The 11,235-nt window shown below is 42.4% G+C and overlaps 2 protein-coding genes across 2 annotated transcripts; one reads left to right on the top strand and one right to left on the bottom strand.

Moving 5' to 3' along the window:
* Positions 1 to 364: 364 nt before the first annotated feature.
* Positions 365 to 1,979, bottom strand: LOC114133818 (dnaJ homolog subfamily C member 30, mitochondrial-like). Its single transcript, XM_027999912.1, has one exon. It carries the CDS (start codon positions 1,942 to 1,944, stop codon positions 913 to 915), a length of 1,032 nt encoding a protein of 343 aa, XP_027855713.1. The 5' UTR covers positions 1,945 to 1,979; the 3' UTR covers positions 365 to 912.
* A 751-nt stretch (positions 1,980 to 2,730) lies between these two features.
* Positions 2,731 to 9,496, top strand: LOC114133817 (transmembrane protein 151B). Its single transcript, XM_027999911.1, is given in 3 exon segments — positions 2,731 to 3,970; positions 3,972 to 4,089; positions 6,603 to 9,496. Coding segments are annotated over 3 exon segments (1,608 nt in total). The 5' UTR covers positions 2,731 to 3,953; the 3' UTR covers positions 8,076 to 9,496.
* The last annotated feature ends 1,739 nt before the right edge of the window (positions 9,497 to 11,235 follow it).

Below are 11,235 nucleotides of genomic sequence, written 5' to 3' on the forward strand. Positions count from 1 at the left end.
CACTTTTACCCTGACGATTTATAATCATTTATCAAGTCTAAGGCAAGAAAATCTGGTTATGTGTCTAAAATAGTTTTGGTTTGATCGGGTTTCACGTTCTGCCACGTTTTATATAGTTCAAATGAACCAAATTAAACAGAAATAGGAGGAAATGCAGAAGTTTTCTGAAATAAATCAAATATACATGAGACTACTGCATTTTCTGGTGATATATATAAATTATATATCAGACATTCCAAACTAGCAAGTGAAAAAATTTGTAAAATATGAAACAGATACATTATGAACTCTAATCAAACCAAAATGATCAAAGCATGGGTTGTGTAAGACTAAGTGTGTCTGGATGTTCAGTGTCTGACTGTCATTTTGTCTGCAGTTTGTAACTTTCTTTTTTTTTTTTTACACATTTGTTGAAACTGTCTGTCATTACAGAATGGAATGAAGCAGATAATCTGTGGTTGTTTCTAGAAAGCAGAGGAAGAAGGAGGGTCTTACTGCTGTCAATCATGTGGTGCTGCTCATTTACTCTCCCCTTTCTCTCTACTACGGTCCCGTTTTTCCTAATAGCAGAGCCTGCAGTGAATGCTAAGGCTGGTTAGCATGGCTACTGATGACGGCGGACAGTAAGTTGTTTCTCCTCCATTGGCACATTGAGCAGTGAGTACATGAGCTTAATGAGCAACGCTAAGACCCTCCTCCTGGCTCTGATTTTGTTGGAGTGGTACATTTTAGTAGATGGCAATATCAGGAGTTCGATCTTTTCACAGATTATTTGTCTCATAATACACTGTCACAACATAGTGAGAGTTTTGACAAATATGATTAAATAATTATTTAAAAGTTACATATTGCAGCTTTAAAGCATAAAACGAGCAGCAGCCTATTCAAGCTTATCCATCCACCAAACTTTCCTCACTTCCCTAAGCTAAATACAATCCCCACGGCCAACAGCAGCATCAGCCCAATTCCGAACTCCATCATGTTGGCAAATTTCGTGTCTTGGTAGCTGTCCTCCCTCTTCAGCCTCTCCTCCCTCCGGAGCCGGATGTCTCTCTGCCTCTGCAGCTGCTCTCCGTAGTGGGCCTTGTAGAACTCATCGAAGTCATACCGCCTGTCTCTCAACTCTGCGCCCGTCACAGACTGCCTGCTCCCGGGCTGCTGCTCGGCTGAGCCCCCCGTGAAGACCCCGGTGGAGGGTTTGGCTCTGCCGCGGAGGTCCGACAGGCTCAGGAGCCCCAGATCGTACTTCTTCCGGAGCTCCTTGTTGCCCAGCACCGTGTAGGCCTCGCTGATCTCTGAGAAGCGGTCGGTGGCCTCCGCGCTGCCCGGGTTCCGGTCCGGATGGTAGGCGAAGGACTGCTTGTAGTAGGCGGTTTTGATCTGGGCTTTGGTGGCGGTGGGTGGGACTTCTAGGACATCGTAGTAGCCGGTTTTGGTTTTGTACAGCGGATCAGATCTGGACCCGTTTCCGCTGTAGCTCCTGATGAAAACAAATGGAGGAGATCCAGGATCCAGATGCAGACTCCGGCTCGGGGGAAAGAGGGACAAAGTCCTCCACAACTTCTTACATCTCCGATACGAAGGAACAATCCGCTTAGTGAATTCTACCAGAGTCCCATTTGAACATAAATCATTCTTATGTCCCAGAAAACAGCGTTTTTTAGGCGTGTCTCGCTTCTCCGGACCGGTTTCTGCTCCACCCGGCAGCGGGCTCACCTTTGTATATCCGTCCCGACAGCGAGCAGCAGCTGCCCGCTCCGCTGCTCTTCCAGCTCCGTTCCGCTCACGGTTTTCATTGTCATCCAACGGAAACCCAGCCGACAGAAAGCCAGGATGTAGCGCCTTTGTTCCGAGTCGGATTCGGTTCTGCGGAGGGTAGAGTTTAGACATTTTAAGTCCAAATTCACACGCTCCCCTTCCCGCAAAGTGCCTGACCTCCGCCATGTTTTCTCATAGTGATTAGTGATGTGTCGGTCGCTAACGATCCGGCTCTAAGAGCCGGCTCTTTGAAGTGAACGATTGGAACCGGCTCCACAATGGAGCCGTTTTAGGATCCTATTTGGGAGCCGGTTTTTTTCTACAGTATATCGCTGTCTCTCCGCCTCCCTGTTGTTGTGCTTGTGCTCTGCAAGTGCCAGAGCCGATAGTTTTTCCCCGCGGTGTTTTTTTTGTCCTGCGGTGCCTCGCTGTCTCTCCCCCCCTTCTCCCTCTCCTTGCAGTGCTAGAGCAGAGAGTTTTTTCCCTCGGTCGGTCCACTGCCCTCATGTCAAGTGTGTGCTCCACACATCTGACCAATCACACATAACACTGAATATTATTTGATATTTGTATTGTGGCACCTTTTCTGTTATGAAGCTGCTTTGATACTTTTTCGTATTGTGGTGGGTGTTTGTATTTATATTTAATTGTTTAATTTAATTTAAATTATTTTTGTGGAAGTGGTTCTATTTTGTGATAATTTAATTGGTTATAATAAAATGTTTATTTATAAAGCATTGTTATGCGGCATTTTTACTCATCATAAGTGCTTAACAATGTCAATAATGAAACAAAATATTATAAAATTAGGTTTAAGCTATTAATTAATTAATAATGTCAAAACTATATATGGGGAGCCGTTTGGGAGCCGAAAGAGCCGGCTCTCCACAGTAAGAAGAGCCATTAGAGCCGCATCTCGAAAAGGAGCCGAAAATCCCATCACTAATAGTGATGTTTTCTGGTGGAGACCGGCTGAAGGAAGGGAGGAATTTAAGCCACAGCGCCCCCAGCGGTAAGGTGGAGAAACGTCAAAACAAATTAATTACACCAAGCAAAACATTATGACCACTGATAGGTAAATTAAATGACTTATTTTGGTTTACATGAATTTTAATTACATTGAAAGTAGTCAAAATTCATTTAATTCTAGATTAAGTATTACTACCACTTTCTTGCTCACTTTTAATTTATTCGATAGCATTATTAGAGTTAGGAAAAGGGTCTTTGGGTAATTTAGGACAGTGGTTTTAAGCAATTTCACACATTTTAACATTTTAAAACAAAATTTCTAGCTATATACAGTGTACCATCAGCTGAAAGTACTGGACAATTTTTACAATCCAAACATTTAGAGCCACAAATGTTACAGGAAAAATAAAGGACTTACAATTTTTACTAGTAAAAGTGACGTTATTCTTTTAAAGAACAGTCGTGTCATTTATGTTTTTCTTTTAGATTATTTTAAAATAACGATAAACATACATTTGCAAAAAGATGATGGATAACTTTTTATGACTGCTACAACCTGCGCTTGTTTTTATATCTATATTCATAATTATTCCTGGTTATTATGTTTATCAGTAAAAGTTATTAAAAGCCATTGTTGAAGTTCAGTGTCATTGGTAAAAGACAGAGCCCTACGTTTATAAAATTTCAAACACACTGAATTTCTTCACTTAAAGTGAATTAACATTTTAATCGACTGTTTGAAGGTATTCACACTTTTTAAAATCTTAATACGGTGGATGAAGATGACCAGTAAGAAAAGTGAAGTGAGCTTTTATTGTGAAGTAGCAGCAGTATTACGTTTCCTCAACCGGAAGTTTGTTTTGTTTTGTTTTTTTCTCAGAGCAGTGTTTTATACTTCTAACACCAGTTCTGGGTTTTATTGCGCTAATTTATGCGTCTTTTTATCGGACCGCGCCCTGCATCACCATGGTGAACCTCTGCTGTCTCTGCTGCGGCCAACTCCCGGCTGAACCCCGCCTCCCTCCGCCCCGCCAGCCAGGAGCACCGCGGGACTCCCGCACCGCACCGCAGCATCATCAGGATCATCAGCAGCAGCTGCAGCAGCAGCAGCAGCATCATCAGCTGCAGCAGCAGCAGCATCAGTCTGCTGGACCAGAATCTGATGCGGGACTTAGCGGGACCCGGAAGGAGGATGCAAACGGAGGGAAGAAGGTAAAACAGGATGCATGAGAGGACATGCAAAGCTGCAGCATGCTCTCCTCTGACCAGGACTCCGCGGAAGAGGCGCCCAGTGTTCCCAGTGCTGCTGAGGAAGAAGAGCAGGAGGAAGACTCACCTGCAGACAGCGATCTTCCAGAAGTGGTAGGCAGATGATTCCTGCTCTCCAGAAAAGTCTAGAATAACTATTTTTGCATGTCCAGATTTCCTCCTCAACTTAAAGTTCTTATTTCCTCTCTGTGTTTTAAACATAGTTAAAAATCAACAATAAAGTTGAAATTTTGTAAAGTTAATCCAAAACCATTCATCCCTTATCCGTTATCCAGATTTAAAGCAATACTTTAACTGTACTAATTACTTTAACTGGACCAAATATTGACTTTAATCTGATTTACAATCTGTGGAAGGAGTTGAAGATTAGGGTGATGGTAGAGAGACCTTCAATCCTCAGAGACTGGAAGCTCATCTAAAGATAAATAATGAGAATACCAGAGAAAATTTTATTTAAAAATAAAAAAGTTGCTTAGCAATTAGAAGAAATTATCAAATGATTTCAAAAGATTTTTCAAATAAATCTGGACATTGTCCACAAACAGTATTTAGCTTTATTGTCTTTTTTAGTGACATTTCCTGCCAGAAATACATTTATTGGTTGAATAAAAATGATTAAATGCACTTTTAAAGACATTATTTGACTTTTGAACATAAAAAAATAATGCAATTTGTGTAAAAAGTGCAGGAATTTAAAGGTTTTAAACTTGTAGCTACAGATTGTTACTGTGGTAACCAAACAATCAAACTATTAGGATTATTGTTTGCACTAAAGTATTTTAATTAAATGTGTTAGTATTCTCTTTTTTTAATAAACTTGTATCTACAGTTTGTCGCTATGGTAACAATCAACAATCAAACTATTATTTTCACTTTTGAGTAAACTTGCGAGTTTAGCTTATATTTTAAATAATTTAATGTGTCTCTGCTGAAATCTTTAAATTAAATTTATTTGTATTCTCTTTCTCAGTAAACAAATATAAAACTTTCCTGGTCTTGAGGCCTTAAGCAGCCGGCTTAGTGCACTTATGACTTAGGCCGGCTCTGCACTCCATCCATTTTCCTCACTTCTGAGTAATGACACATCACTTTCTTGTGTATTTTAGGAGTTTCATTTTGAAGGTTTGTTTTTAATGTTTCACATTCTGGGAAAAATAAACATTTTGACTCAAACATATTTGATCTTTTTCAACTTTTACACCAAAAACATCCAAATAAAGCCCATCCCTCTGTCTGTGTGAAGGTAAACGAGTTCTGGATGAAATTCAGTCGTTCCTTGAATGACTGACGCAGGAGCTGCAGCGTGTGACATCGCAGCGCAGCAGTGGATGGCTGCTTGTCACCATAAATCCTCTCACTCTGTGTCTCACCAGGGGCAGTGATGTGGACGAACGTCTCCACTGGAGGCATGCAGAGGATAATAGCTGCACAGAGGCAGCAGTAAACTCTGCTAACTCTAGTTTGGCTGCTTCATCTTTAGCTTTCACTGTTACTGATTAAACAGCCTGCTGCCAAAGTCTCTGTTGAATGGGAAACCCTCTTTGCTCAACATTATTGCAAATGTGTCGCTTTGTGTTTCTGCTGGTTGAATTAAGAAGCAGATAAAGCAGAAAGATGTGAAACTGAAAGGGCATCTAGTTTAGACACGCTAACAGCGCAGTGCCCTCAACCTTCAACATGCATGTTTTATGTAGCTCTGCAACCAATAATTAGTTTAGTAATAAATTATTAAGACGATTAATCGATTACAAAAATTCCCATTCTGCATGTTTTTCATTTAACCTCTTAAGCCGATTTTACACAATATTAGAAAAACAGAACAGAACAAATAATTCAGTTACTTTTTCAAAAATGAGGTTCATCTTCCGACAGGACAACCACAATTTTCTGTTTATTCGGTCAATATTTAATACCACTGATAACATGTTTTTCTTCAAATTCAGTATGTTATGAAAGATTTGCCTCTGGATGTTATGGAAAAGTGGTCGGCCATTTTGATAGAAGAGAAAATGGCCACTTATTAATTAATCAATAAGATCAATTAACATTAAATTAACTCATTAATCAATCATTTGCATCCATATAATTAACTAAATGAAATTAACACATTAAAGTAGTTCGAATGGTCTAGTCAAAGTCCAGACCTAAAATGCAATGAAACATTTGTCAACTCTGGCTAAGTTTGAGTTTATTTTTACAATAAAATACAAACAAATAAAAGCCACTGACTTTACAAAGCATCACTTAGTTGAGTTTCCTTCTGTAAGCTGGAACTGGCAGCATTTATTTGAACAGATTTAACATCTATCTGCTGAAACCTTTTCAGATTCATTCCTATTGGTTCCTGAGGTGCTCAATGCAGTAAAACTGTAAATCACCTTTGGGTTTTGTGTGTGAGAACACCTCAGTAATGTTCTCCTTTGATTAGATTCTGCTGAATTTTCTTCGGTCTGATTTACGTTGAGCTGCTCTGTAATTTACCGCTAGCTGGAGTCGTTTGCATTTCTGCTGCATGCCACGGATTCCCTGGCATGTTTACAGGCTTCATCGCTTTAAGTGCTTTTTCCTAATCATGGCTCCTGTTTGTCTTTTTCTTGCCTCTGCAGCAGCGTCCAGCCCAGCAGTCCCTGGGCGCCTGCGTCTGCCGGGAGTCCCACTGGCGCTGCCTGCTGCTCTCCGTCCTCATGATCAGCTGCCTGGCTGCGCTGGCTTGGTGTCAGCTGACACGGGTCACCAAGATCAGCTTCACCTCCAACTTCCCCTCCACCCTGCGGGGCGGCGGACACTCTTTGATCTACCACGACAGCCCGTGCTCGGACGGGTACGTCTACATCCCGCTGGCCTTCCTGTTGCTGCTCTACGGGTTGTATATGGTGGAGTGCTGGCACTGCATGGCCCAGAACCAGCTGCAGTCCAAAGCGGACGTGGACAGCGTGTACGAGCGGGTGCTACGCATGCGACAGGCACAGCCTTGCATATGGTGGAAGGCCATCAGCTACCACTTTGTCAGACGGACGCGGCAGGTGACAAGGTACCGCAATGGGGATGCCTACACCACCACGCAGGTGTACAACGAGCGGGTCAACACCCATGTGGCGGAAGGGGAGTTCGACTACGCCCACTGTGGAATGAAAGACGTGTCGCGGGAACTTACGGGCCTGGAGGGTCACCCCACCACCCGCCTGCGCTTCACCAAGTGCTTCAGCTTCACGGAGGCCGGCTCAGAGAATGACTACCTCAACCAGAGGTCCCGGTTCTTCTCCGAAACAGAAGGTCTGGACGACTACATGGAAGCTCGGGAGGGGATGCAGCTGAGGAACGTGGACTTCCGGGACAACATGATTGCCTGCGTTGATCCGGACCGGATGCCGTGGTACACGTCTCGGGTGGCCTTCTGGTTGGCGGCGCTGCTCATGCTCTCCTGGCCTCTCAGAGTCTTCATCGAGTACCGAACGGCGTACGTCCATTACAGGGTGGAGAAGTTGTTTGGGTTGGAGTACATCTGCGGCAGTCCGTCCCCTCTAAACGAAGTTAGCTGCGGTATCCCCAGAGTGGACACCCTGGATAGCACGGAGATGGAGTGGCACATTCGCTGCAACCGCCAGCTCATCCCCAGCTACTCGGAGGCCATGCTCATCAGCGCCAACACCACAACCTCTGCCTCCTCCACCCGCTTCTTGGTGGACCCCGGAGCGCCCCTGAACCGGGACGATGGTTCAGGAGGTAGGAGGAGGACGGTCGCCAGCTCCAGCTGTTCCTCAGGGTTCTCCTGCCACGGAGCGCTGCTGCTGTCCCGCCTCTCCTCTGACACGTCCCACGTGTCGCTGTGCCGAATGTACGGCTCCCGTCGCACCGTGGCTCCGTGGAGAAGCCGCAGCAGCAGCTTATCGGACCCCTGCTGCCTGGACGAGCAGTGCTGCAGGTCCGACTCCAGCCAGCTGGCGCTCAGCGACAGTCCGCCGACCTACAGGGACGCCCGATTCTTCCCAGCTCTCATCGTCCACTGGTCTGAGTCCGGGGAGGACAGAAGGCGGTATTACATCAGGAGAGGATCATCATGTGTGGAGACGGCGTTGTAGACAAACTGGACCCAAAAGTTAAATTGTAACTAACTCCTTTGTGAAGCTTAGCCACACCCCCAAACAATGCTAAAACAATTCCATTGAAGTGGGCGGAGCCAATAAATTTATGGGGCGTGTCCAAATGAAGGGAGGAGCTGAGGGGTGTGATCAAAATGAGGGAAAGAACTGTTGCCGACTTACTGACTTTGCCACTATATCTTATGTTTTAGAGACATTATGGTGACAACAAACTAGCTAAGTTTATACTAAACACTTGTCAACATTCAAAGAAATAAAGAAATCATCACCGTCTACAGTCAGAGCAGAGAGGAAACCTATTTCAGTCTGAATCCACATTGGAAATGAATCAGACATGCATTTTATGAGAAACACCACCGATCAATGTTCTCCGCCATCCCAGCCCCCGACTCGCCACCAGGGGGCGCGTGTCTGACTGTGATAATTTTATGGGTTTGTGTGACAATTGTTAGTTGCAACAATTTTCCTATTGTTGTAACCAATAGGAAAATAGACTGCAGTAGCTCCTGTCGAACCCACGAGGGCAGCACTGAGACGGTTTTAAGGGAAAATATTGTAGAATTAAATACATTTTCACAAAAATGTCCGAAAAATTGGATAGAAACATACAGAAAGCACCCTAAAGGAGCAATGTATACAGTTTATCAGCAACTAATAGCTGACTTGGGGGTTAGTTACTCTTTAAGATGCTGGTTGTTGGACATGCATCACTTTTATTGAGAAAAACCTGAAAACTAAGGCAAGAATTTCTATGCAGACCAAATGCAACTAATTTTCTCCTGATGAACAGAGAAATACTCAGAGTTGAAGTGAAGATGGATAAAATCAGAACAATCCTGGAGGAAAACTTGTTGGAGGGTGTGAATACTTCTGTCAGCCACCGATCCCTGAAATGTTGCTACATTAACAGAACTGACCTGCATCCAGCTGTGTTTGTTCTCCATGAAAATGTCTGCAGGCGCAGGAACCTCTCTTGTCCCGATAATGTGTCATTCTGCATGATCCTCCTTTATCAGCATGACCCAGTTCAGTTCAGCAGTTTGTAACTTTCTCTGTTCTGCAGATAAAGTTAAGGAAATATTAAAAACACTAAAGCAACTTTTATGCACATTGTTTTGACTTGTAAGGTTTCAGTGATTCATTTCATTTCTTAATTTTCTTCCTGTTTGCAGACCAACTCGCCCTGATTCACTTATTTTTGGACTGATAGACATAAAAAATGGATCCAGAGCTGTTAGACACATGAATTGCAGTGTGGAGAGGAGCTTTTGAATGGGTTTGGATGGATTAGATTAATATCTAATGCCATCGTTTCTGCAGACAAGTTTAATAAAAAAGTTGAATTACAAAAGGGGAGAATTTTTTTCAGAATGATGTTGATCCAAAACTTAAAAAACACAGAAAAGGACAAACTTAAGATGGGGAAGCTGAAGGTTTTATAACTGCTGACCTAAACGTCACTGGAGATTTGCTAACAGGACTCAGAAGACGAGTTCATGCAACAGAACCATAGTTAGTTTTTTTAGTTTAACCACAGAATAAAAACCCAAAACAAAAGTTGTTTTTTTCAAAAAGTTGCTCAAGTAAATGAGTAAATCTGACTACTGTCCACCTCAGCAGATGACATATTAATGACAGCCACACAATTTCTTTTCTGATGAAACAGAAATATGAATCAGAGTTTCAAAGGAAATGTATTTTAACACTATTTAGCTTTCATGTTTTGTTGACTTCAAGGACCGAAATGCAGGCAGGTGGCGGGTAAAGGAGCAGATTTCTAAAGATCAGAACTTCCAGACAGAAAGTCAGAACCTGGTGAACAGCAGAAGAGTCCGCCAGCAGGTAACAGCAAAAAACAAAGATCCATTTTAAGTTAAAGCACATCAAAATGATTTCATTAGTTTGATTCCAAATGTCAGATATAATGTTGATTCTTTAAACACACAGTTGGGAATATTCAAAGTATTTTTTGTTTGTTTTGATTCTGAATTACAGCTGATCAAAAAAAGCTAAACGAAGTTTCTCAGAGAATTATTCTATATCAAAAAGGCCAACGAAAAGTATCTGAACTAGCTAAATATTTAGGTTAAAGCAAAAATATTGAATCACTAAATATTTAGCAACAACCTTTAGTTAACAAATATTTAGTGAGCAACAAACTATTTAGCTTCAAGTTAAAAACATTAGCTAAGCTAGCTAAATGTTTACTTAGCTCTATTTAGCTATTTCTAGATATTTAGCTCTGACCTCAATATCTACATAATATGCGATTTCTCTTGCTGCCCAGCGGAAATCGCAAAAGTCATATTAGCTAAATATGATTTGAAGTGTAGTTTCAAATCATATTGAAGCTAAACTTCAATATGATTGAGTACTAAATATTTTGTTTAAAACTGACATTTATAAATGAATAAATAACATGGTGAAAATATAACTTTGAAAAAATTAACCCCCATTTTTTTCTTTTATAAGTATTGTACTAAATAACCCAAATGATTTCTGTTTATTTTTGAATGTGCAACTCCAACGGCGCCCCATAGTATGAATGTATGTCACATGTGCTTCAATATAGAGAACTAGCCTCAAAATGACGTTACAGCTTGCAATAATCTAAATCTTAATCCTTTCTGATTGTAATATTTCAGGAGATTATTTTACCTTCTGCCATGTTTTACCAGCAGAAGGTGAAGTAACGCCCCACGGCCACCAGGGGGAGGCAGAGACTCTGTTTGCACATTGAGCACGCGGACAGTTTGATCCAGGCTGTTTGGATGCAGAGATTTTCAGTGTGAACTGCATGAACCACCTCTCTGCCTGCCTCCCCCTCCTGTGGTGAACGTTTAATTTCAGCTTCTATGTTCAAGTTCACGAAACAGCACATCCTCCACTCCCTGGTGCCTCAGTATAATTCCTGGATTAAGGGTAACGAGCCTCCCCAACCTTATTGCTGTTATTATGGCTTGGCAGTGGGACATGACAGCAGAGCCTTTTGGTGGTTGTGTGCCCTGCACGGCTGCCAGAAACGCTGCAGCCTTCCTGGGTATACGGGCTTCTGCACTGTAACTTTTTTTTCACAGGCGACTCATGGTTTGGGTGTGGATTGGAGGCATTCCTCTGTAAGTCGCAGAGATTTGTCTTG

This window comes from Xiphophorus couchianus, chromosome 19 (genome assembly GCF_001444195.1).
Source record: "Xiphophorus couchianus chromosome 19, X_couchianus-1.0, whole genome shotgun sequence".
In the NCBI taxonomy this organism is placed as follows: domain Eukaryota; kingdom Metazoa; phylum Chordata; class Actinopteri; order Cyprinodontiformes; family Poeciliidae; genus Xiphophorus; species Xiphophorus couchianus.

What these genes read in the sequence shown, in the direction of transcription:
- LOC114133818 (XM_027999912.1), bottom strand. Translation starts at nt 1,944, where the DNA reads ATGGCGGAGGTCAGGCACTTTGCGGGAAGGGGAGCGTGTGAATTTGGA.